At 32.9% G+C, this 27350-nt stretch overlaps 2 protein-coding genes across 5 annotated transcripts; both read left to right on the top strand.

The window, feature by feature from the left end:
* Positions 11850–13153, top strand: LOC109353928. Its single transcript, XM_019596285.1, has 3 exons — positions 11850–12166; positions 12257–12633; positions 12738–13153. The coding sequence occupies exons 1-3, from the start codon at positions 11850–11852 to the stop codon at positions 13151–13153; spliced, it is 1110 nt and encodes a 369-aa protein (XP_019451830.1).
* LOC109353657 lies at positions 20503–25988 on the top strand. Of its 4 annotated transcripts, none has more exons than XM_019596000.1 (16): positions 20503–21203; positions 21520–21624; positions 21927–22074; positions 22400–22475; positions 22833–22883; positions 23026–23120; positions 23225–23303; positions 23404–23466; positions 23604–23654; positions 23823–23881; positions 24526–24595; positions 24710–24766; positions 25019–25084; positions 25180–25224; positions 25518–25622; positions 25722–25988. In XM_019596000.1, the coding sequence occupies exons 1-16, from the start codon at positions 21029–21031 to the stop codon at positions 25734–25736; spliced, it is 1260 nt and encodes a 419-aa protein (XP_019451545.1). In that variant the 5' UTR covers positions 20503–21028; the 3' UTR covers positions 25737–25988. The 4 variants fall into 4 exon arrangements, with proteins under 4 accessions (XP_019451545.1, XP_019451544.1, XP_019451543.1 ...); XM_019595999.1 differs by having other exon boundaries at positions 20505–21203; positions 21930–22074; positions 25515–25622; XM_019595998.1 differs by having other exon boundaries at positions 20506–21203; positions 23407–23466; positions 25515–25622.

The raw sequence follows: 27350 nt of genomic DNA, 5'->3' as shown, positions 1-27350 counted from the left end.
TTGAATTATGCACCTACTTTAACATTCCCCCTTAATTAAAATACTTACCAGATTCAACATTTATTCCTCTCCTTATGTTCACACATCCTTCTGCCTTCAAAGCTTTGGTAAAACCATCTTCTAATTGTATTTCGGTTTTGCAATATACAACTTCAAGTTTTCCATTATTCACCAAGTTTCTTCGAAATTGGAATCTCACCTCTATATGCTTGCTTCACCCATGGCTTATTGGGTTTTTAGATGGACTAATGGCAGAGACATTATCTATCCTTAGTTGTAGTGGTGTCTTCACTTCAGTCTTGATTTCCTTCAGCAATTCCTCAAGTCATGCAAATTGCAGGCGACATAGCATCCTGAGATGTATTCTACTTCATAACTTGATAAAGCAATAACCTCTTGCTTCTTAGAATACCATGAGATAGGAGCTTCATTAAGCAAGAATAGGTAACCATATGTGTTTTTCCTTTCAACTAGGTCACCACCATTATGAAGAAGATCTTGCTCCTGACCTTGACATGATTTTGATGAAGACACCAATATCATATAAAGAAGAATACTTATGAAGACAATGAAGATAAAAATTCAATAAATTTAGAGTCTAAGTTTATAGATACTTCTATCCTTATACTCTATAATATACAATTAGAAGTATTACTCAAAAATATTTTAAAAGAAAATTAAAAACTACAAGTATAAATGAAAACAATTTTCAAAATACTATGTAACAGGTTACTCGATCTAAGTAGCAGGTTACTGTGACTAAGTAACAGATTACCAGAACTAAGTAACATGTTACAAGAGTGAGAAACGAGTTACCCAACAAAAACTGAATAGGGTAATCAATTACTCCATTTGAGTAACCGATTACATGGTTACAATATATGTGAGTAACTGATTACATAGTGTGATAAACGATTACTCATTTGGACAGAATGTTTGAGTAATCGATTACGTCGATGCTGTAATCGATTATTGAGAGTTGTTACACTAGATTTTCATATTCAAACTGAACAACTTTCACCCAAACGTAATGGTTTCATTCCAATCGAATCCTACCTTTTCATAGAAGTGTTATGGCTTATTGTAAAATCTATTTAAAGACATTGAAACTCATAATTCAAAGACACAACTCACATACACAATCTGAATTTTTTTAAAACACTTTTTCTGCACTTTCTGCAATTTGTTCTTAACTTTCAGATTAAATATTATGAAGTTGCTTTAAGTGTGGTTTCGAAGATTTTCAAACTTTTTGAGCATTATAACTAAGTGTATAAAGAGTTACCGGATTGCAAGAGATCATATTGTTCAAATCTTGTAAAGACAATCTTTGTCATTGTTAAAGTTTTCTTCATTCAATTTGTTGAAATACTTTATATCACAAGGGTGTGATAAGAAAGAGGATAGAGTCAATTGCAAAATTTATTTTCCAAAGGGTAATATAGGTATTAGAGAGCGAGTAAAGTGCAAGGAAGTCTCGGGGTGAGAATTTGTAATTACTACTCTTAATATCTAGTGAAGAAATCTTTTGTGCTGCAAGAGTACTGGATGTAACCTTCGGTAGACAAGAAGGTGAACCAGTATAAAACTCTCTGAGTACTCTCTTCTCCCTTATCTCCTTAAATTTACTTGATATTTTTCTACATAACCTTTCCGTTGCAACTAACTCTGAAATTTGCAGAAAAATCTATCATAGATTTAAGACAACTAATTCACCCATTTCTTAGTTGTCATCTCAATCTTACAATTGGAACCAGAACTTATTTTAAGTAAATTATTCTCAAATTTGATCTTGTATCTAAGATGGTCTCAAGATTATTTCTGGGAGAAGGTTCCAATATCAATCGCCCTCTAAGTTTTGTTGGAGAATAGTATGACTTCTAGAAAATTAGGATGAGAATCTTTATAGAATCTCAAGATCTAGATATTTGGAATGCGATTGAGGAAATACCTTATGAAACTTTCACCGTTGTTAATGGTGTAAGGAAAGTAAAGCCAAAATCCTCATGGAATGATGAACACAAAAAGAAGGTGCAATACAATTTCAAAGCAAAGAGCATTCTCATTTCAACACTTGGCATTGATGAATTCTTTAGAGTATCAAACTGAAAATCTGCTAAAGAAATGTGGGATACTCTAGAGACTACACACGAAGGAACTGAGGAAGTCAAAAGGTCGAGATTCAATACTCTATCCCAAGAATACTAAATGTTCTGTATGAAGCCTGGACAGAAAATACTAGATCTCCAAACGAGATTTACTCACCATATAAATCATCTTATTGCACTTGGAAAAATATTATCAAATAGTGACTTGAACTTAAAAGTTCTAAGATCATTCACTAGAACATGACAACCAAAAGTAACAACCATTTCTGAAAAGAAAAATTTATCAAAAATGTCTTTGACTGCTTTATTTGGTAAATTGCACGAACACGAATTGGAACTCAATCAACTTGACCAACATGAAGAGCAAGAAAAGAAGAAGAAAAATATCTCTCTCAAAACAAAGGCAGATAAATATGATTCATTAGGAGATGAATCAGAAAAGGAAGAGATGAAAGACATAAGTCTTTTGGTAAAGAAGTTCAGCAAGTTCCTTAAAAGGAACAAAGGCGCTAAAACTGGAAAAATGAATAAATTCACCAAGAATAATGATGCATCCACTTCAAATAAAAAATTCACATGTTTTGCATGTGGTAAGCATGGTCACATGAATATGGAATGTCCAAACCTGAAAAAGAATTCCTTCAATGGGAAAAATGAAATGAGGACTGGACGAAGAGCCTACATAGCTTGGGAAGACAATAACATAAGTTCTACCACTGAACCAGAAAATGAAGAACAAGCTCATCTCTCACTAATAACATCTCATCACTCTGATGATGAAAAGGTAAATAAAACTAAATTATTTTCTTCTTCTGAATTATAACTTACATTTAATGACTTGCATGATGAATATGTCAAACTCGCTAAATTGTTTTTAAAACAAAAAACTGAGTTGGAAGTATTCAGAAATAAATCATCATCTTCTTCATGTCAAAACTACATTACTCTTGAAAAGAATGTTTCAACATAACTCTTGAACTTAATAAATTAAACAAGAGTAGCAAAAATCTGGACAAAATGATTAAAGATCAAAGACATTCTACAGACCGAAGAGATCTTGACTATTCTAACAGTCAAGTTTCTAAGAAATAAAATGTCTCAATGAAAATAAACTTTCAGAAACAAAGTATCCATGCATTTACTTGTAGCAACAATAAAACTAGGATACATAAGCATAATCTCATATGTACTTATTTTAAGAACCATGAGCATACATCAAATACTTGCATGATTAGAAAATATGGTGTGCCCTTAGGTCACTATCGATGGATTGAGAAATGTGCTAACCATGTAGGACCCAAGGAAAATTGGGTACCTAATACTACCTAACCTGTTTTGCACGATAAATTGAGAGTCGTCTGCAATCTATGGTACTTAGATGACGGCTGCACAAAACACATGACGGGTGACAAAGATAAGTTCTTTGTCCTTACTCCATGGGATAAAGGCTATGTTACATATGGTGACAACAAAAAGGAAAAATACTTGGAGTTGGTAGAATCGGGAAGCCACCTTCAACAACTATAAAATGAGTATTGTATGTTGAAGGACTCAAACAAAACTTGTTGAGCGTAAGTCAACTATGTGACAAAAGATTCCATGTGGCATTCTACCCTGATAAGGGCATCATCGAAAGTAAGGATTCTAAAAACTCTAAACTAATTGGTAAGAGGATAAATAATATATATATGATTGACTTAGATTCTTATTTACCAATAGAATTTTTAGTTGTTAATAATAATCATGATGTATGGCTTTGAGTATAGGAGAATTGCTCATATCCATATGAATCATTTGAATAAACTGATTAAGAAAGATTTAGTTGTTGGTTTATCCAAAATGAATATTGTTAAAGACAAACTATGTAGTACTTGTCAAATGGGTAAACAAACAAAAACTTCTTTCAAATCTAAGCATATGGTTTCTTCCGATAGACCATTGTAATTACTACACATGGACTTATTTGGCCCCTCAAAGACCAAAAGTTATGGTGGTAACTATTATGCTCTTGTTATAGTATACGATTATTCAAGATATACTTGGACTCTATTCTTAGTTCATAAGAATGAGACATTCAATGTCTTTAGCAAATATGCTAAAAGAGTTTAAAATTAAAAATCAATGAAAACCGCTGCTATAAGAAGTGATCATGGGGGATAATTTCAAAATGCTTCTTTTGAAGAATTTTGTGATGATCTTCGTATCAATCACAATTTTTCTGCTCCTAGAACACGACAACAAAATGGTGTTGTAGAGAGAAAATATCGGTCCTTAGAAGAACTTGCTCGTACAATGTTGAATGAAACTAATCTCCCAAAATAATTTTGGGCTGATGCAGTTAGTACAACATGTTATATTTCAATCAGAATTCTTATAAGACCAATTCTCGAGAAAACCCCCTATGAACTCTTTAAATGTATAAAACCAAACATTTATCATTTGCATGTATTTGGTTGTAAATGTTTTGCTTTAAATAATGGTAAAGACAACTTAGGAAAGTTTGATGCAAAAGTTGATGAAGGACTCTTCCTAGGCTACTCTCTTACGAGTAAAGCTTACAAAATTTTCAATAAAAGAACTCTAGCCATGGAAGAATCTGTTCATGTGTCTTTTGATGAAACCAACCCTATAATAAAGGATGGGTTAACTCTTGATGAAGAGGACTTACCAAGTTCCCCTTAAAAGAATATTTACCAATACAACAATCAATATTGAGCATTTGAAAATGGATAATACTCTATCTTCTCAAGAAGAGCATATTCATTCTGATTTACTAAAAGAATGGAGAACTCATCGAGATCATCCTATTGACAACATCATTGGCGACATAAGTAAGGGTGTCACTACCCGTCTAAAGCTAAATGATACTTGTTTAAACATGGCCTTCGTTTCTCAAATATAACCTTCCAAGATTGATGATGCAATCGAGGATGAATACTGGATTCTTGCAATGCATGAAGAGTTAAACTAGTTTGAGAGAAATGAAGTTTGGGAACTTATCCCTAGACCGAATAATAGACATGTTATAGGAACTCGTTGGGTATTCCGAAATAAATCAGATGAAAATGGAATTATTATTAGAAATAAAGCTAGTCTGGTAGCACAAGGATACAATCAGGAAGAATGAATAGATTTTGATGAAATCTTCGCTCCTATTGCTAGACTTGAAGCTATTCAGTTATTACTTGCATATGTTTTCTCTCTAAATTTTCAGTTATATCAAATAGTCGTAAAGAGTGTATTTCTTAATGGTTATATACAAGAAGAAGTATATGTCGAACAACCTCCAAGTTTTGAAGACTACAAATATCTTTCTCATGTATATAAACTAAATAAAGCTCTCTATGGCTTAAAGAAAGGTCCATGTGCTTGGTACGATCGTCTAACAAACTTTCTACTTGAAAAAGTCTTTACCAAAGGAAAGGTCGACACTACACTTTTTATTAAGAAAATAAATCATCATACTCTTCTTGTTCAAATATATATAGATGATATTATTTTTGGTATTACTAATGAGATATTGTGTAGTGATTTTGGTAAAATGATGTAAGGGGAGTTTGAAATGTCCATGATGCAGATGTTAAATTACTTCCTTGGATTGCAAATCAAACAACTCGAGGATGATATTTTTGTAAGCCAATCCAAATACTATAGAGATTTGCTAAAAAGATTTGAAATAGATGAGTGCAAGACAATTGTCACTCTTATGGGTTCTCAGACATACATCGATACAGATGAAGCTGGAAAATGCATTAACATATCAAAGTATCGAGGTATGATTTCTTCCCTACTTTATCTAACTGCCAGTAGACCTGATATAATGTTTAGTGTCTATTTGTGTGCATGTTATCAATCAAAACCAAAAGAATCACATTTAGTTGTTGTCAAAAGAATCATGAAATATCTAAAAGGCACAACTGACGTTGGATTATGGTATATAAAAGGAAGCATATGTGATTCGGTAGGATATTCAGATTCAAAATTTGCTGGATGCAAAACTGAGAGAAAAAGCACAAGTGATACTTGTCATATATTAGGAAATGCACTGGGTTCATGGTCATGCAAGAAACAAGTATGTGTTGTTCTGCGTACTGCTGAAGCATAATACAAATTAGTTGGTAGTTGTTGTGCCCAAGTGTTGCGGCTTAAACAACAATTACGAGATTATCGCTTAGATTTAGGCTGTATTCCCCTAAAATTTGATAATATTAGTACTATAAATCTCACAAAGAATCCAGTAATGCATTCTAGAACCAAACACATAGATATAAGACGTCACTTCCTTAGGGACCATGTACAAAATAAAGATATGACTTTAGAATTTGTTGATACTCATGACCAACTAGCAGAAATATTTACTAAACCTTTGGGGCAAAAGAACCTTTCTATAAAATTAGACGAGAATTAGACATATTTGATGAAACTTACTTGTCTTAAATGCTTATACACAATTATATGTTTGTTTCATTGTGTTTAGCTTATGCCTACTTTACTTAAAATTGCTTAGTTTTGTTTAAAATTTTCAAATTTTGGGGTATGTAATCGATTACATAGTGTCAATAATTGATTACCAGGCATCATTATGCTTGAAGAATCGAAATTTTAGGGCCAATAACCGATTACTTTAGAGAGTAACTGATTACTGAATGGGGCAAAAACCTTTAGTAATTATTACCATTTGTGTAATCAATTACCTAAGCTTGTTGTTTGAATTCTAATAAGTTTTTATACTGAGTAACCGATTACTGACTTTGAGTAACCAATTACTCAAACCAGTATTTAAGTGTTCATCTCCATTTTTTCCAGACACTTCATCTTCTTCGTCAAACCCCTTTTTCATGTCTACCCTAGTTTTCCTCTAAAAACTTCATTTTTGATCCGATTTGAGTGATTTTCTGGTCATTTCATATCATATTTTCAATTCTAAACACTTACATTCCATAATTTTCGTGTTTAGTGGCCAAAATAGAAAATCCCAAAATCTCTCAAACACTCAAAACCTAATTTTTTTCAAAACTTCAATCCAGGGCTTCATCATCAAAATCTAAGAAGCAACGTACCAAAATGTCTCAAAAGAAGCAAGCCACTTCATCTTCTGAGGCTAATCCTCTGGATTTGGCACGACTTCTTGTCAATGATGAACAATGCAAAGTCTTCTCGGAGAATTTTCTTGGACGATCAATCTTTGCTCCTAAGTAGGACAAGATAAGTAACTTTTAGTTTGAAGATTTCCATTTCCCTATTCTACTTAGGCAACAAAATCTTTTTGATTTTTGTGAGGAATAAAATGCCTACTACCCTAAACTTATTAAAGTATTTTACTGCAATTAGAACTTGAGGAAAAACGTTTAACATCCTCAGTGAAAGGAAAAGAAATTATTTTAGATTTAAAGACTTTCAATTCAATATGTTGTAATATACCCTATCAAGGTAGCATAAAAGATTTTGGTCTTGCATGTGAATGAGATAATTATAATCTAAAAGAGTTCCATTACTATATGCATAGATTTTCTAAACGAGAAATCGAAATGCGTAGGCAACATACTTTAGGTGAAACTGTAAAGAGTAGAGATATCCTTGTTGTAGGAAATCTCAATCTCGAAGATCGTTTACTTCACTACTTTCTTAGCTATGTCATACTTCCAAAATTCTTAAATTAATGCCATGGAACTACAATTGATGTATGCTCTTAAGCATAACCTTCAAATCAATTGGGCTTTGACAATAATGGGACAAATTTAGTCTGTGCAAGAAACTCACAGCCTCTTGCCTTATGCAATCATCATCAGCAACATACTTGAGCATTTTAGTGTATCCACATCTAGTGAGTCCAAAATCACACTCGATGCACGCGATTGTAAGATCGATGTGGATGTGATCCAAAAAATGGATTTCTTTCGAGACCAAATTGATAGAATTTATAAGCATCAAAGTGATAGACAGGCTGAACCTGCTGATCCAACTACAAATGTCTCTGTTAACCCTCATGAACCTAAACATTCTGAATTTCATGTTGAGTCTCTTCATCTGCTGCCACGCCTACTAATCAGATGATCATGGGCGAATTATTCTCTCTTTGAGGCTGCATCTCTAATCGGATGGATGCTCTTGATGCTCAGAATCAACAAATCCAAGTTGAACTTCAACGTCTATCTTATAATATCAACAACATGGATCTTGATGATGATAGTACTGAGCCTGAGTCTTAGAATAATGGAGATTTAGGTTTCTCTTTGTAACTAAGTGTATAATGAGTTACTAGATTGCAAGAGATCATAAGTTCAAATCGTGTAAAGATAATCTTTGTCATTGTTAAAGTTTTCTTCATTCAATTTTCTAAAATAATTTTTATCACAAGGGTGTGATAAGAAAGGGGATAGAGTCACTTGGAAATGTTGTTTTCCAAAGGGTGACATAGGTATTAGAGAGTGAGTAAGGTACAAGGAAGTCTCGGGGTGAGAATTTTTAATTACTACTCTTAATATCTAGTGAAAAAATCTCTTGTGTTGCAAGAGTAGTGGATGCAACCTTCGATAGACAAGAAGGTGAACTAGCATAAAACTCTTTGAGTACTCTTTTCTCCCTTATCTTCTTAAATTTACTTGATATTTTTTGGCATAATTTTTCCGCTACTACTAACTCTGAAATTTGCAGAAAAATCTATCATATCTTTAAGATAACTAATTCACCTCCCCCATCCCCTCTTGATTGCTATCTCAATCTTACAAAACCATATGCTAATTGCATTTCGGTTTTGCAATATACAACTTCAAGTTTTCCTTTATTCACCAAGTCTCTTAGAAATTGGAATCTCACCTCTATATGCTTGCTTCTACCATAACTTATTGGGTTTTTAGATGGACTAATAGCAGAGACATTATATATCCTTAGTTGTAGAGGTATCTTCACTTCAGTCTTGATTTCCTTCAGCAATTCCTCAAGCCATACAAATTGACAGATAATATAGTATCCTGAGGTGTATTCTACTTCACAACTTGATAAAGCAATAACCTCTTACTTCTTGGAATACCATAAGATATGAGCTTCATTAAGCAATAATAGGTAACCAGATGTGCTTTTCCTTTCAACTAGGTCACAACCATAGTCTGAGTCTGCAAAACCAACCACTTCTACTGTAGATTTTTGTGTTCCAGTTGGAAATAAGATCCTATAGTCTATTGTCTCTTTTATGTATCTCAAAATTATCTTGGCAACAAGGATGTGAGACTTCTTTGGCTTTCTCATAAACCTGCTCACAAGTCCAACCCCAATGGATAGATCTGACCTGTTGTTGCATAGGAATCTTAATGATCCAACTATTTGTTTGAACAGAGTTTCACTCAGTGATTCACCTTCCTCATCTCTGGTCAATTTTAGATTGACTTCAGCAGGGGTAGCCACTGTATTACAGGAGTTCATGTTGAAATTCTTTAGCATTTCACTTAAATATTTATTTTGGTGCATCAATATTCATGCAGTGGTGTATGGAAACTCCATACCAAGAAAGTAACTTAGTTTTCTTAGGTCAATCATGTCAAATTCACATTCCATGATCCTCTTGAACTTTTCAATTCCTTCTAGATTTGATCTAGTTACTAGCATGTCATTAACATATAAACAATGCACTTTTGGAAGTTGGGTTTGTACATGAAGGAGCCAATCCTTCTGTTCTAGGCATAATAGTTAAACTCGTGAGTTAACTCATAGGATCATTAGACCTTACGATTTTTCAAGAGTTAATGATTCACGTACCCACTTTGAATGTGATGTCACTACCGTTGGTGAGATCATCGGGGAAGACCATAGGATCGTGAAATCGGGAAAGATCTTATGAGTTACTTTTTTTTACAAAAGCCCCAAATTGTAAACTCCTAATCTTCTAAACCCGAATAGAATGGAAACCCATGGCCCAAAATCATTTGACCCACCCAAAAATTATTTTAAACCCTAAATAGCAAGATAAAAAGTATACCATACCAAAAATTAATTTCCATGTCAAAGAAGTCCATAAGTTTCTCTCATCTTCATAAAGTAAGTTTTCCTTCTTAATCTTCAACATACTTACTGTGTTCTTTTTGAAAATATTATACTATATCTCTCTTCTTTGAAGAAAAACCATTACCATTTCTCTCCCTTCTTTGAACCTGTTTTGCGTAAATGACAATTACCCTTTCTCTCTCTTCTTTGAATGTGGTCTGCACCTCTGCCTAAATGAAATAATATTTTATTTTTGTTTGCTCTATGTACAATGTTATTTCTCTCTCCTTTTATATATATATATATATATCACATTCACAATGGTCATGTTAATCATATTATATATATAATATTATATACATAGAGGACAGGTTGTGCATAAGCACAGTGGCCATATTTTATGTAGGACACGTTGTGCATGTATATAATATTATATACATGGAGGATACATTGTGCATAAGTTATGCTATGCACAATCATATTTTATGCTTTAATAATTGTAGGCTACAGGATGCACATATTATTCAGAGTGGGCACATTTTATATTATATGTATACAACATTGCATACTATATTTTTTTTGTGGGATGTTATTTATTATTTTTAATTTAGTCTTATAATCATATTAATATGTTTCAGACTTTAATTTGATAATGGCTTCAATTGGGTCTGGTGATGCTAGTGGTGCTTCGGTTCATTCAACTAAAGGTTCAAGTCATTCCAAGGTTCCCAAAAATGCTCCAAGAAATAGAAGTGATATCCGTTTGAAGTATGACATCTCAATTGATGGTAATACGAAGAATAACAAATGCTATATTGCCAAAAGACAATAACTGGAGGAGTTTATAGGCTAAAACATCATTTGGCGAGTACTCAAAAAGATGTTGGAGCTTGTATTGATCTACCTGATGCAGTCAAAAAGGAAATATGGAATATTGTAGCCTCTTTGCAAGATAAACAAAATAAGAAATCAAAAAATGGAGATGATGGAGAAGACGTTGGTCGGAAAAGAAAAGTGAATGAGCTAACTCTGGGTGTTTTTAAGAAAAGGGGAATTAGCACTCAAGATACCATCAATGCTATTTACAAGAAGGAGCTGCCATAAGAGGCTTGTGGTGAAATTGTAGCATTTTTTATGATAATGTCATACCATTCAATGCATCAAGGTCAAAAACATTTGATAGTATGTTTGAGAAAGTTGTAAGATATGGTTTAGGATTTAAGCCAACATCCTACCATGAGCTTAGAGGTAAGTACCTAATGAAAAGGTGGAATCAACCAAGGTTATTATTGAGAAGCATAGAGCTTATTGAAAGGACATAAGATGTACCATAATGTCCAATGGGTGGACTGACAAGAGAAGGCGAACCATATTGAACTTCTTAGTGAATGGCCCTAAAGTGACGGTTTTTTTGAAGTCCATAAATGCCTCTCACATTTAAAAAACAACCGAAAAGATTTTTAAGAAGATGGATGATGTTGTGGAGGAAGTTGATGTGGCAAATGTGGTCCAAATTGTGACAAATAATGCTACAAATTACAAAGTTGTTGGACAAATGTTGATGGAGAAAAAGACAAGATTGTATTGGACACCTTATGCTGCCCATTGCATTAACTTAATGTTGGAGGACTTTCAGAAGACACATGTTCACAAAGAGACAATACCGAGTGGAAATAAGATTACGATATATGTATATATTGAAGAAATTTTTTTATTTCTTTACTGCAAAAATTCACCAAGCGGAAAGATTTGGTGAGGCCAGCCATGACTCGTTTTGCAACATCTTACCTAACATTGGGTTGCTTATTGAACATCAAAGGAGCATTGAGAAGAATGTTCACATCTATTGAATGGAAGGAAATCCAACATGCAAGGACGCGATATGGGAAAAGTGTTGAGAATATGATCATGGATAATATGTATTGGAAGAATATTGTGACTTTCTTGAAGGGTGTTTTACCTCTAATCAAAGTGCTCAAATTGGTGGACTCAAATGAGAAACCAACAATGGGGTATATCTATGAAGCAATGGACTTAGCTAAGGAGAGCATACAAAAGGCTTTCAATGGTGTCTTCAATAGGTAAATAATCATGAGAACTAATATTGCTTGAATTTTTTGCATAAGTAAAGTGTATACTTCACAAATAATTCATTTTTCCTATTTTTTTAGTTATACGCCTCTTTGGGAGAGAATTGATGAAATGTGGGACAATCAACTTCATTGGCCTTTGTATGCCGTATGTTATTATCTTAATCCCATGTTGCACTATGCTCTTGGATTTAAGGCTAATTATGAGGTTAAGCCAGGAATGTATGATTGTTTGAGAAAGATGGTAGGGGGTGATATTGAGATAATTAAGAAGGTTGATACTCAGCTAGAAGACTTTAAGGGTCGAAAGAAGTTTTTTGGTAGTATAATAGCCATAGCTGGACATAAAACCAAAACTCTAGCACAATTGAGGGAGTCATATGGCGATGAAAATCCAGAGTTGCAAAACTTCACAATTCATGTACTAAGCTTGACATGCAGTTCATTTGGATATGAATGTAACTGTAATGCTTTTGAGATGGTAAAAATTTAAAATCATTTATCTTGTCCTTTATAAAATAAGTTATTGATTGGTTTGCTAAATGATAATTTGTTTTCTTAGGTCCACAAAAAAAAAAAAGGAATTGTATGAAACAAAAGACAATGAATGATGTTGTCTTTGTGATGGTTAATTCAAAATTGGAAAACAAGAAGCAAACAAGGAAATCTTACATTAAATTTAATCTTGATGACATTTCTGATGATGATGAGTGGATTATGAACAATAATGAAGATGATGAGAATGCAGAAAGAGACAATGATGATTTAAATACTCCATTAGAAGAAGCCTTGCTTGAAGGGGGAGATGGTGCTACAACTTGTGTCCGTCAAGAGTTGGAGATTCCACAATTTGATTATGATGATGAAGTTGATAGAGATGAAGCACATGTCGAGGAGCCACTTGATGAGATTAATGAAGATGAAGAAGTCAACGAAGATGGTTATCTTGATATGCCTTTGCGTGATTTGATTTATTGATTTAGATATTAGGTTCTAATACTTGTTGGTGTTTTTTGCTGTCAAACACTTGAGTTGATTGTGTTGTCATATTAGTTTTGCATTATGTGAGACCTAATACTTTAATATAAATATATTTTGATATTGAAGTTTAAGTTTTATCAAGTGTTACTTGTTAATTTTGTTAATTATAGCAATAGAGAAAACTGAAGTTTTTATTATCTTGTGTATATGTATATATAAAAAATCAATATTTGGTAGGATCTTACGATCCGTATTATAATCACATGTATTATGTTTTCATCTACCCCTTCCGATCTTACGTAAGATCTCGATCTTGTCAACTATGGTTTCAGGACCTTGGGGCTTGTGTCAAGCCATACAAGGCCTTCTTTAGTTTGTAGAACTGGTGCTCCTTGCCTCTTGTTATGAATCCAGGTGGTTGTTGTACATAGACTTCTTCTATCAGAGGTCCATGAAGAAATGTCGACTTTTCATCAAGTTGAAATAGTGACCAGTTTATCGCACAAGCAATTGCAATCACCAACCTGATAGTTTCAATCCTGACAACATGGGCAAACACTTATGAGTAGTATAGGCTTTGTTTTTGTAAAAACCCTTAAGCAACTAACATTGCTTTATATTTAGAGACTAATCCATCAGGGTTGATCTTTTGTTTGAAGATCCATTTAACTCTTATTTGATGCTTGTCTTTTGGAAGCTCAACTAGACTCCAAGTCTCATTTTTTTTCAATAGACTTGATTTCTTCATCTATTGCATCATTCCACACTTTATGGTTTAGAGCTTCAAACTCATCTATAGGTAATGCTTCAGCCATCAATGCCAGATGAATTAAGTCTTGTTCCTTATTGATCTATTCATCAGTATGAACCTCATAGTCACTGATTGTGATAGGACTTGATCTATGTCTCTAAGATCTTTGAGTTGTTGGAATTTCATTTAGAGTAGGCTCACCTTCTTCATTAGCTCTTTCAATTATGTTTTCTAGGATAGGTTCATCATTACGGACTTTACAAACCATCTTCTTTAAACTAGTATGCATTTGCTTCCATTCTCATTATTCATCTTCTAATACCAGCACATCTCTACAAATCATTATCTTTTCTCTGATTGGATGAAAGAATCTGTAAGCTCTAGTAGGGTGGTAACCTAAAAACATCATTGCTTCACTCTTGTCTTGGAGCTAAGTCCTGTTTTGATCTAGCACATGTCTGAAGGCTAGTGACCCAAAGATTCTGCGGTGACCAATAGGTGGTTTCTTCCTGACCAGACTTCAAATGGAACTATCCCCTCAAGCTTCTTGGTTGGACATCTGTTCAAGATGTATACTGAAGTTGACACAATTTCATCCTATAGCTTTTATGGTAAATCCTTCTTTTTGATCAAGCTTCTGGCCATGTTCATGATGGTCATGTTTCTTCTTTATGCAAGGCCATTGAGTTTAGGGGTGTACGGTACAAATACTTCATGCTTGATCTCCCGCTTCATGCAATAGTTTTCAAATTCACCTGAAGTAAATTCTCCTCCTTCATCTGTTCTAAGCACTTTTAGTTGTTTTCCACTTTCCTTTTCTGTTGTTGCTTTGAAGTTTAGAAAAGCTCCAAATGCATTACTTTTGGCTTTCAACACATTCAACCAAATCATCCTACTGAATTCATCCACAAAAATGATGAAGTTTATGTTTCTAGCTAGTGATGGGTGTTTCAAAAGGGCCACATACATCAGAATGTACCACCTCCAATGCTGATTTTGATCTCATATTCACCTCTGACTTGAATGAAATTTTGGTTTGATTCCCAAGCAAGCAAACTTCACAAGCCCTTTTCTGGTTGAGATGTGATAGGAATTCCAGTGACCAACTGCTTTGACCCTAGATGATGTAGACTTTTAAAGTTCAAGTGTCCATATCTTGAGTTTCACAACCAACTTACACCATTGGTTTCCATAGTGACCTGACCTTGTACTTCAGCTACCTTAATATCAAATTGGAATGTCCTGTTCTTTATCAGTTTACTTCTGATGATGAGCCTCCTATCAGGGTCAAAAAATTCAAGTAGGCCATTCTTCATAAGAACACTAAATTCTTTCTCTACCAATTGACATATGATAAGCAGATTACACTTCATCTTATGCACATATAGCACATTTGAGATCATGGCCTTTGATCCATTCTATCTCGTAATGATCACATTTCAAGTTCCTTCCATCTTAAGTGAGCTATCATCAAGAAATTTTACTTTGCTCTTCTTTGAGGAGTCAAAATCTGTCAGCCACTCCTTGTGTTTTGTCATGTGATTTGAGCAACCTGAGTCTAGATACCATGACTGAGTGTGTGAATCTCCTGCATAGGTTGTCACCATTAGGCTTAGAGGTTCTAGGTCTTCTTCTTGTGTTGTATAAGCTTCTTCATTATTCTTTGTCATTGCCTTGTCTGAATCACATTCATAGGAGTAATGTCCTAGCTTGTGGTAGTTGTAACACTCCACCTTCCTCTTTTCAAACCTTTTTTGACTCTGATTCATTCTTAACCCTCCTCTTCTATCAGAAGACTCAGGCCAGTCATGAATAGGTTTGCTTTTGTTTGAGTTCATAGACCATTTTTTCTAATGGCTCTATTTCCCCTTCCATCTTTTGTATTTCTTCCTCTTTGAAGTGACTTGCCTTTAGTGCTTGTTCTGATTTCTTGATTGGGCATCGATCAAGGAATCTCATCTTATGTACTTCTAAAGAACTTTGAAGCTCCTCAATCTTCATCACATTGATGTCATTTGACTCTTATATTGCCACTACAATGGATTCAAATTTTTGAGACAAGGATCTCACAATTTTCTCAATTATCACGATATTTGAGATCTATTCTCCATAGCCTTTCATCTGGTTGGTAATAGTTAGAACTTTTGTGAGGTAATCACCAATTCTATCACTTTCTTCCATATTCACTAATTCATATTGTCTCCTAAGGGTTTGAAGCTTTACCTTTTTAATTTTGTCTCCACGAGCATGGCTTTGAATCAAGATGTGCCAAGCTTCTTTGGCAGTAGTAGCATTTTGAATTTTCTCAAAATGCACATCATCTACACACTGATGAATCAAGAACAATGTTTTGTTTTCCTTATTCTTGGCGTCTTTGTATGTTGTTCTTTGTAACTCAGTGGCATCAAGATTCAATAGTCCATCCAACCTCACTCACTTCTTGCCATTTCCTACCATCTTCAAGGCTTTGATGAATCTATCTGTAATCTTTCTCAGATTGTGACTCCACCAAAATTGCAACACTTGATCAACTCCTTTTCTCATGTAATTCACACTTCGAGCAGTATTGAGATCACACCCTCACACCCTCTTCTTGAATCTGTGTGTCTTCAGTTTTTGATTAGGTTGTAGCTCCCTTTTTCACCATGCCAACATGTCCTCTTTTCAACTGGCTTGTGATACCAATTTGGTGGGATTCAAAATAGTGGTGAAGAAGAAGAAGAAGGAGGAATAAGAGGAAGAGGAGGAGGAGGAGGAGGAGGAGGAGGAGGAGGAGAAGAATGTGTAGAGAATGAGTGAAAGGAATGTGGAGAGAATTTTGTATTCTTATTATCCATTCAACAAAGATACAATGTATTCCTTTTATAGTAAGTCATTTCAACTACTAACTAATTCTCAATCAACTAACTTCTACAAATAGTAATTCCTAACAATTTTTCCTACTTACAATCTATACTTTAATTATACACCAATTTAACAGTTACCAGACAAACCAAGTTGAATAATCTCATTGGAACTATCAACCTTATCGTACAGATCTTGAGCCACTCTCTACAACCCAATGTAATATAGAGATTCCTCATCAGATTTTGAAATGAGTATAGCGAGCTTCGATATGCAGACACATCAATCAGATCCACGGTTCGAGAAACTGGACCTGGAAGAAGAACAAGGCAATTCAACAAGGTTAGAAGATGAAGTCGTTTGAAGTAGAGTTGATGGAAATAGAAGGGCGCACAAGGTATGGGGGAACCAAGAAGAAGCCCGCCACGACCTTAAACTACACCTTGGAGTGGCACGAAGAAGAAGGAGGAGGAGGAGGAAGAGGAGGAAGAGGAGGAGGTTTTGTTTGTTTTTGGGTTTGGGTAATGTGATTTGGTTTATGTGGTTTTATTTTGAAGAAGAAAAGATGAAGATGTGAGTGGCAAGTGGGAAGAGTGCAACCAATTTGGTTGTGTTTTTTTGTTTTTGTTTATCCTTTTCAGCCGCAATCAATAACAACCGCGTAATAGTAAGACATATAAGACAGCAAGTGACAACTACATCATTTTCTTTTATTTTTTTCTATAAATTTGGGGAGGCGACAAAGAATGTGTTTGATTGTGCGTTAATCATATTTATCCTTCAAAATTCATTGTATATTTATATTTAAAAGAAAATCATTTGTCTATTGGTGTAAGATCATATTGTATATCTAGATAGAATAAAATATCAATAGTTTAATTCTTAGAATGATACTTGTTGGAGAGACATTCACACACCCAAAAAAGTTAAGTGTTGTGTTTTTGCAACAGGAAAAAAAGGTTTAGTGTTGTATTTTTACATATGGTTAACTAAGACTTCATAAATACTTAACGTATTTTTTTAAGCAAATGGACTGATGTAACTTTGTGAATGAATAAAATGGTGTGATTGACATGTGCCTATCACTTAACCTATGAGAAAATATATTAATATGTTGAGGGTATATATTCAAAGTAGAGGTGTCAAAATAGGCTATCCAGACGGGTTCGGGCTAAATCGGGTTGGACTAAAAAGTCTGGATATAATTTATGCATATCATATTGTAGCCCAAATCCGCCCCAAGCGGGTTGCAGGTTGTGGCGGACCGACCTGCATAATATTAAAAAAGTTATTTCAATTTTAACTTATTTATTCTATTTAATATATATAATTGATATTATTGTATAATTTTTTTAACACACTTCCTATGTTCAATATAACCAAACTTATAGATCTAATGTCTTGTTTTTTAGTTAAGACGTGAAATCCACATTAATAATTTTTAACATAAATCATTTATTAAATATTTCATTTTTATTGGACTCTCACTCTATAACACAATATAATTTGGACTTCACTATAATATATAAATTTTTAGACACTATAAAAATATTATCATTTGTATGTTCTTTATCAACATTTTTATTATGAATTGTTATATTAAGTTTGGTTGTGTGGAGTTCTCTATGGAAAAAAATTATGTTGTCTTTTGGTTTTGTTGCAAAAGTTATTTTCTTTATTATGTTTTTGTTGTAGAAGTTAAATTTAATTAGGTACACAATTAAGAAATGAAAAGTGAAATCTATATGATTTAATGTCTTCTAATTTGATTTGATACATTATTTTTTATTGAGCTTAAAATAATATTATGCAAAATAGGAAAAATAATATAATGTTTAACTTTATAACATTATTTTAATATATAAATATTTATGGTATAGACATTACTCTATTTTGTATTCAAAGTTCATAACATAATATTTACTATCTATTTTTATTATAAGTTGTTTTGGATAATAATTTTTACCTAAGGCTTATTATCAAGCCAAAGATTCCAAAAACAATTAAAAAAATAAGGAAAATTGGGTAACCTGAACCCGGTTTTTATATATTTGGGTCAGGCTAAAATGTCCAAGTGCAATAAAAAGTGTCTAAACTGATATCTGAGCCCTATAAATTTTTGGGTTTTAGCAGATCAACCCAACCGGATTAGCCCGTTTTGACACCTCTAACCCAAAGGATCGAGCACTTTGAGAATAAAAATGTCCCTTGGCATGAATAAGGGTTGCATATATTATTAATCATATTTTTGTATAGGTGGTGTATAAATTTTTTACAATATTACTATATTATAAGGATAGCAAAAAAACCCGACCCGTGAGTACCTGTGGAAATATCTGCAATGGGTACCCGCAATAATAACTTAAGGGTGGAAACGAGTTTTATGATATCTGCCTCGTATGACCGCAAATTAATAAATTAAATTTTTAATTAAATTTTTATTTATGTTATAATTTTTTATTATTATTTTAATATTATATATCATATATTTTATTACTATTTCATAATAAATTACACATATTTGACTATGATCATAAACTTATCATATAATATCATATTATTCATGTAATAATTAATTTTGCCTCTTGATTATTACAAAGTATATAAATATATAATTAAAAGTAAAAATTCGTTGGGTACATGCAAATATTTGCTACCTGCACTGCAACCCGCAAATATTGTGGGTTTCGGAATGAGAAAACACTACTCACGCCCGTCCGCCCTCGTTACCATCCATAATATATTATCTACATTTATTATTATTATTTTTATTTTAAAGTCAATGATAATTAACATTTGAATTGTAATAATAATAATAATAATAATGTGAGTATAAAAAAAATTTTACACTAAGATATAGATGTTAAACTTTTTATATATTGTCTCATGGACTCAAAAGATTTATAAAAATAAAGTAAATATTGAAGGGTAAGATTTTTAGAATTTTGATATCACCAACTATTAACAATCTTCACTATATAACCATGACTTTAATTATATCAAATCATATTAAGCCAAATGTTAAAAATTTAATTTATAGGAAGAACATAGATCTTGAAAAAAATCATATATGATGAGATTCCTACAAGGAGGAATAGACACCCCAAAATAGACGAGCATAGCATGTTTCAAGATATTAGAGTTAATCATCCTAACATATTTCACAAAACATTTGGTTAACCGTTTTTTAAAAGAAAAAAAATGTATATATTGTCAGTGCATCATTTATGATTCATTTTTTATTATTATAGATTTTGACTTTTAAATGAAAGTAATGCAAAAAATGATAAATGATATACTGATTGTGTATAAACCTCCACAATGAAATATTTACCCTCTTTTTTAATATGGTCGAGTGAGCTATCCCATGATTTGATCATATATGCAAGATTGGTCAGATTGAGCCAAAACTATGCCAGAGTTTCTTATCTAAATTTGCCCATTAAATATGTGGAGTTATATGGACTCACATTATCACTTCTCTCAGTATTCTATTGTGTGTTCATTGAGGAATCCTGAAATCATAAAATAAGTAAAAATATCAGGTCTAAAATTAATAAATCAATCACTTTCTAACTAAACCTTGGCTTTTATAAATAAACCCCAAAACACGTGTGTGGGGTCATGCATATGATCACCAAGTAGAAAACCCAAACATATATACATATCCCTTAAATTTGGAGGTAGAGGACAAATCACATGCCAAATCCGTTTGACACTAATTTATGCCATTCTTCTATTATTAGCAACGAAATCTCCGGCAGTCTCCCATATCATTTTCCATTTCATATTTCACCCATCACCCACAAACCAATATCTGAAAACACGAAACTAATTACTAAATTAAATAGAGAAGAACATTGATTAATTAATTGATTAAATTAACATTCAAACTCTCTCTCTCTCTCTCTCGTTTTTTCCGGGAAAATCGAATTAACGACGAATTTTCTCAGGACTACGAGAGAGGCGGGGACAAAATTCGACGCTGATTCTGAAAACTTTCATTGATCTTCTCTTCAATACATTTTCGCTCTCTCTCTCTCTTTCGGTGTTGGTTTTGATCATTGCCTCTTCCTCATTCTTCCTTGCATGGTGAATATAATAATAAACTCATTTATTCTTCTTCAGAAACAGAAGCGGACACCCAATTTAGGAAATCATTGAAAAAACGAAACTTGTTGAATATGAATTTGGGTACAATAAAAATGGTACCTTTGTTTTGATTGTGGTAAGTTAATGTTCTAAAGAGAGAGGGAGAAGAAAATTGAGAGAGAAACATGGAGGAAGTGTTTGAGAAGATTGAGGTTGATGGCTCTATGTGTTGTGATGAGATTGATTTTGAATATGAATTTGATGCTCCTCGGTTCTGTGATTTCACGAGACCCGAGACTTTCATGGATGCTTTTGAAGCTGAACAGTGGTTTGATTACGCTACAAGTTATCCACCTTCACGTAAGAATTTTAAGAACTATCTTTGTTTTCTTTCGTGAATTATGGTTTTTTTGTGTATGAAAATGTGATTGTATTGTTTTTGGAGAAAATTATGGAACATGTTCACCAACTCATGAAGTTGTTGTCATGTTGTCTAAACAAACCTCATTGTAATGTACTAATGATGTTTAATTGTGTTTGAAAATGGGATTGTGTTGTTTTTGGTGAAATCAAGCAAACAGAAGAAGAAACTCATAATGATGTTGAATTATTGCATTGAAATTGAATATTCGGGAAAAAAAATTAAGGTTTTGATGTATTATATTCGCGTGTGTAGCATTTCTCTTGAAGTTTAATATGGAAAATGCTGGTGCAATGGAAAGTGAGAATGACATTGCTGATGATGAAGAAGTTTCAGCAGTTGATGACAATAATAGCACAGGTACACTTTTCACTTCATAGGGGCTGCATTGCCATTAAATTATGGATAATTGGAAATGCATACCTGATTTCATTGAATGTGCTAAAAAGTTCAAAGGATTATTACACGTTTTTGCATTACGAACACAGTATTTTTCAGTTGTATTGTTAGATTAATACCTTGAACGTTTGAGATCACAGAATTATAGTTGATTGGTGCTTTGTTATAAATTAGCCTTGTGCATGAATTCTCTTTTGCTTTCTATATATTATCTTCTAGTTTTGCACTGAATACAGATTTACTTGAATTTTGTAATCATACAGCAGAAGATTCTTTGAACGGTAAAATGAAGCCTTTCAGCAAGTTAACTCAATCAATATCCAAAATTTCGCGTTTTATGATGCCAACAGCAAGTCATTTAGCCAAGCAGAAGAACCCTACAGAAGTCCAAAGCACTCATTCTCACAGAAGGTTTTAGTTATACCTCAACTCATCACTTTCTATATTTAGTTTTTTGAGATACTGTATGAGTTTTTTTCTAAATTAAAGATTTCTTTATCACTCTGTTAATCTTTTGGATCTTACAACTGATGCTGAACCACTCATTATTTTGGATTTTATCTTGTGAATAATATCACTGGGCACAATTCTTCTTAGGTTATATCTTTTCCCTTGTAACAATGTTTTACCCTTTCACTCTTTTCCTCTTTGGTTTTGAGTATGTAGTTTTTAATATTACCTTCCTCCTTTTCTTTCCTTTACCCTTCCTTTTAAAAATTACATTCAAACAATGCAGGTTTCCGAGTCAGAGTTCTTCCATAGATATCGAATTAACCAAAAGGCAGAAGCTTGAAGCTGGTTACTTGAGCAAGGTATGCTGAAGTTTATATAAGGATGTATATTTCTTCTAACAGTTTTGTGATCTTTACATAGCTGAATCTATTTTTAAATTTTTTGCTGCTCACCCTTTTGCCCTCTTTCAGTTAATCACATTATCTGTTTCTAAATTAAGGGAACCAAAAATATAGCTTATTTTATTGTTTAGATAGGAGTCCATATTCTCTTCTTAGATTGCTTTCTTTCTAAATTTCAGTATAATTGTGTGCAATGATTTTTCCCTGGTTATTTTGTGCTATAAACTATTATATTTAGCAAAGGTTTTCCAGATTTAAAAACAAAAATAAATTCGTTGTTAGTATTTGATTGTGATATTTTGATTTTCATGACAGGTTGCTCGTCTGAAGCATCAAACTCTTTTTAGGCATAAGAAACTCAAGGAGGTAACAAGTTTTTCATGAAGTATTTAATCCATTATCTGTTTAGACTGGTGCTTCTTCTTTGTTGTTTGATCACTATTGTTATACATGAGGTAAGTTGGTGTATTAATCAGGACAATCTGTTTAATTTTGGATTGTGATGCAGGTTGATCTTGCGGACAACAATGTCGTGTCTAAATCGAGAGTTACTATTCCTAGAGAACCTAATCTGGAGACAGCCTCCAGGGCACAAAAACACAGGTATATCAACTACTAATCCTATTATAGTGGAACAGTTTTAATCCTTTTTTGTAAAATATGGTATCCTTCATGAGAAATTATTGGGTGATGTGCCTTTTTAACAGGTCTAAGGCTAATGCTGTACCTGGTGGAGATACAAAGTCAAGTTCTAAGACAATTAAAGCTCGGCCTGTAAATAAAAAAGTATGTAATTACAGTTTGTACTTCTGGACGAAATTCGTAAGTGATTAATCATGCAGGATTGTAGTTGCTGTCTTGCTGATAATCTAGTTTTTGCATGTAGCAGATTTTGGTGCCTTCAACACCACCTTCCAACAAGAAGACACCGCGACTAACAGAATTTAATGTAATTGTATTTTTTTAGTCATATTGGATCTTTTATGATGAATCATTTAATGGAATGCATTGAAAGTGAGAGTATGAGAATTGTGGAATGTAACTTATAGTTGGTTGCTTGTTATAATTTTTAAATTTAATTTTCAGGTGTTCCATTTAAGAACATCTGAGAGGGCAATGCAACACACATCTAGTAGTGTGAGTTACTTAAAAATTGCTTTTGTTGTATCTTTCAAACTATTTGCTTATGTTTCTATTTCCCTGAAGTGAGATGATTTAGTTTTTCAAGAAAGATTATTCTCCTTACTCATAGGGTGATATTCACATGATCTTCAATGTCAGCAACTGATTCCTTTTCCTTTGCAGGCTGGAGGTGTTTTGAACAGCAATTCTGTCTCAAATAGTGAAACAAGGAATCTCCAAAGGTATTGGCATCTAGATTTTATATCCAGATTGCCATGATACACAGTCGGTTCTATGCTCAAGAAAGTCGTGTTAGGCAGTTGACAGCCAATTTAAAATTTAGTCAAATATTCATGATAAGAATCGATGATGTGATATTGTTAATGCTCGACCGTTGCCCAGAAGCAACGCATTGTATCACTTGAGTACAACATCAAATGAGCAAAGGTGCTACATCGCCACCTGCATGTAGTGAAAAATAAGCAAAGGCTCTCGCATTTGCGTGAACAAGTGTGGGTAAACAAGCTAGTTTACCAATTTAGGATATGAATCGAAACATGGAATATAGACACTCTTACATGTAAATCAATGGGAATAGTGGACACGTTGATTAGAAGGAGGATCAATTTTATGTGCCTACTAAGATCAACGGAAAAGTGTGTATCAGAGATTAGAATGTTCGTTGGATGAATGAACACACAAGATAAGATAGGATTAAGAATTAACATTAGGAAATACTTAGATATCAATGTTTTGCAATGAACATGATTTACGATAATGGATTATGACATCATTTGACATGTAGCTGACTCTACCTATTGAAACTACCTATTAATAAGCAATTATAACTGTAATTTGCTCTTATTTGGTTGTGTTCCTCGCTCAGGACAAACTCTAGTGATCGTTCAATGCAGGAGAAGTGTAGAATGGTTAACAAAGGAAGCCCTGATGATAAGGTAGTTATCACAAATGTTCTAGCTAGCAGTATAGGTACAATATTTTCTCTCTGTTTCACTTTTGTTACTAAAGAGGCTGATTGATCATATGTATGTGTCTTGGACTTTTGTCAGCGACTCTCACGTAAAGAGGAAAGAGGTGTCTTCAGAAATATCAAAGTGTTTCCATTGGTAAGGAATTCATCACATGTATTTGTGAAGTTATCATTTTTGTGCATACTTTTTGTTATGCCACTTAAAAAATTAAATGTTTATTATTTTTTCTGTTTTTACTTCAATATCATTGATCTGATATATAGTTTGAGATATTGTTTCAGACAACATATCTTTGTCCAGGTTAAGATGTTGCATGCATGCATTTGCATGGATAATTATTCATTTTTCTATTTTTCCCATTTTTAATTCTTGTGCCATAATTTTCAGCTCTCCCTGGCTTCTGATGTCAAACAAACTACAAAATCACAATCAAAGAAGCAGCCGGTTTCTAAGGTTCATCTCTATGAGCATTTTTACGACAACCTAGGATTATTTTGTCTGTCCTGCATTCCTTCTAATGCATGGTTATTTCTGTTGTTTTATTACAGGGCTTGAAGGAGAATAGACCTGGATCCATGCATCAAGAGCATGAGGTATATCTGTTTTTTGTGAATGTACATTCATTGGTTTTTTATTAGCCGTGAATCGCATTTAATGATGTTGAGCTAACAAAATTTCTTGTATGGGCACCAATTGCTCAATAATCATTAGACTAACAATTTAAAATGAAAACAAAGCTCCTACTACAATTATTTTAATGCTATCTGAAATTTCGATTCACCGGGCCTATGCAAAGAATCACTGTAAAACTTCTGATAGTATTGAATGTGAACTTTACTTATATGCAAGTCTCAATTTTTGTCTTTCAACTATTAACTTGTAGAAGATGAACATGATCAAAGAGGGAATTCAGATACTGTGTAGGAAGCAGAAGCAGTATAAATGCATGAATGAAATGGGGTCCCTCATATCAAAGCACACCTCTATGCCAGTAAGTAGAACCAAATCTAAACATAATTTGGTTCAGTTTGTTTATATTGGCATCATTTAGAAAGTAGTAAGTTACACAAAAGTCTTGTTTTTGACACAGGAACTTGGACATTAGCTGAAAAATTAAGTGGTGGTTCTTCTGATTGGTGCTCATTAGTCTATATACATTTTTGCTTAAATGTCACTAAAATTATCCTCAATAATTGGAAGATCAACTCTAAGTTATACTGGAAACCATCTTTCAAAGGGGACCTTATTTGCTGGAATTCTGAATTCGCAAGATGGTGGAACTTAATACCTTGCATTGTACAACAATTAGACTTTTGGAAATGTTTTTTATCCTTTCCCTTTGGAATTAACTATAGAGTGTGTAATATCTATGCACTGTCGGTATACAAATTTATACACAATCACTACATTATTTACTATTCATTTCGATTACTTTTCTTGTTTGAAGAATGAATGATATTAAATATGAATAGTGGATAATAAAGTGACAGTATATAAAACTCATACACTATTAGTGCATACATTTCTTTTTTCGTTCTCTAAGGAAGCTTGCAAAATGTAATTTGGTACACTGTGAAGCATAAAAATACTATAACTTTTAAATGACTTCTGCTTTCCTTTACTGCTCTTTATTATCCCTTCACCGCATTTCTGACTCCAACAGTGCATTTCCCTCTTTTTACTTTCATTGGATTCATAATTTCATATACTATCTCTCTAGTCATTTGTCATTTAGAAGTTTTAAAATTTAAATTAACTTTTTTAAATTGAAGGGGTTGTATTATCTGTAAAGCTTAGCAGTTTTTCAACAACAAAAAAATGTAACCACGCCAGATATTTAATCAGAACATAAAACTATATCAAATTGAGATTAGACTAATTTCTAGAGATAATGGAAGTAAAAAATTATAAACGAAATAATTAAAAATGAATAATTTAAGAATAAGCATAATTGTGATTGACTATTATGTTGGTGTTAGACCCATATAGTGGAGTAAGACTTTATATATTGAACTTATTTTGTATATAATTTAGTTGGATAGTTTTTATTTTCCAACTTCCCAACAAACATGGACAGAGCAAAAAATTTCAAAATCTATACTCTACAGTACACAATGTCCAGAATATAATTTAGTTGGAGAGGCAAAAATTACGTCAAGCTATGTGCAACAATTGTGTGCAACTCTAGCAAAAGGTTACATAAAGCAAAATGGTCTGAAAATTATATGTTTCACCCAAAAATTAATTAATGATTTTACAACCAAAACATCAAAGTGATTATGTTTTACATATTTGATGAACTTTTTAGTATTTGCCTGATTAGACTGGAGTTCTCACGCAAAGTTAAACATAAGAGACAATAAAGTTGTATAAAGTTTTGTGCAGCTGATATAGATGACCTACATTCATCATTATCCCAATTTTATATTCTATTCAAATAAAAAATGTCATTTAATTAAAAATAAAATTTTCTAATATAAAATAATATTTTTATATTATTATAGGATAGGAGATCATGTTCTCATATAGCATTATATGATAGTTTCTTCAACGGGAGCATATATATTGTTCCACACTTTGTACACATTCTCACGATTGCACACTTTATTTCAAGATTTTTGATGTTTTACATACCAAATTTCTATGTATTTTAGAAACTTAGTACATAAATATATATATTTTTAAGTACACTTTTATTTATTATATTTTTTATAATGTA

Source organism: Lupinus angustifolius, chromosome LG08 (assembly GCF_001865875.1).
Source record: "Lupinus angustifolius cultivar Tanjil chromosome LG08, LupAngTanjil_v1.0, whole genome shotgun sequence".
NCBI lineage: Eukaryota > Viridiplantae > Streptophyta > Magnoliopsida > Fabales > Fabaceae > Lupinus > Lupinus angustifolius.
Note: the sequence above shows the minus strand (reverse complement) of the source record. Positions and strands in the feature narration are given on the sequence as shown.

Coding starts and splice junctions, on each gene's coding strand:
- LOC109353657 (XM_019595997.1), top strand. CDS start 21,029: ATGGAGGAAGTGTTTGAGAAGATTGAGGTTGATGGCTCTATGTGTTGT. Junction 23,121..23,224: donor TCCAGGGCACAAAAACACAG/GTATATCAACTA, acceptor CCTTTTTAACAG/GTCTAAGGCTAATGCTGTAC. Junction 24,596..24,709: donor AAGGAAGCCCTGATGATAAG/GTAGTTATCACA, acceptor GACTTTTGTCAG/CGACTCTCACGTAAAGAGGA.
- LOC109353928 (XM_019596285.1), top strand. CDS start 11,850: ATGACTCGTTTTGCAACATCTTACCTAACATTGGGTTGCTTATTGAAC. Junction 12,167..12,256: donor TTCAATGGTGTCTTCAATAG/GTAAATAATCAT, acceptor CTATTTTTTTAG/TTATACGCCTCTTTGGGAGA. Junction 12,634..12,737: donor CAGTTCATTTGGATATGAAT/GTAACTGTAATG, acceptor TTGTTTTCTTAG/GTCCACAAAAAAAAAAAAGG.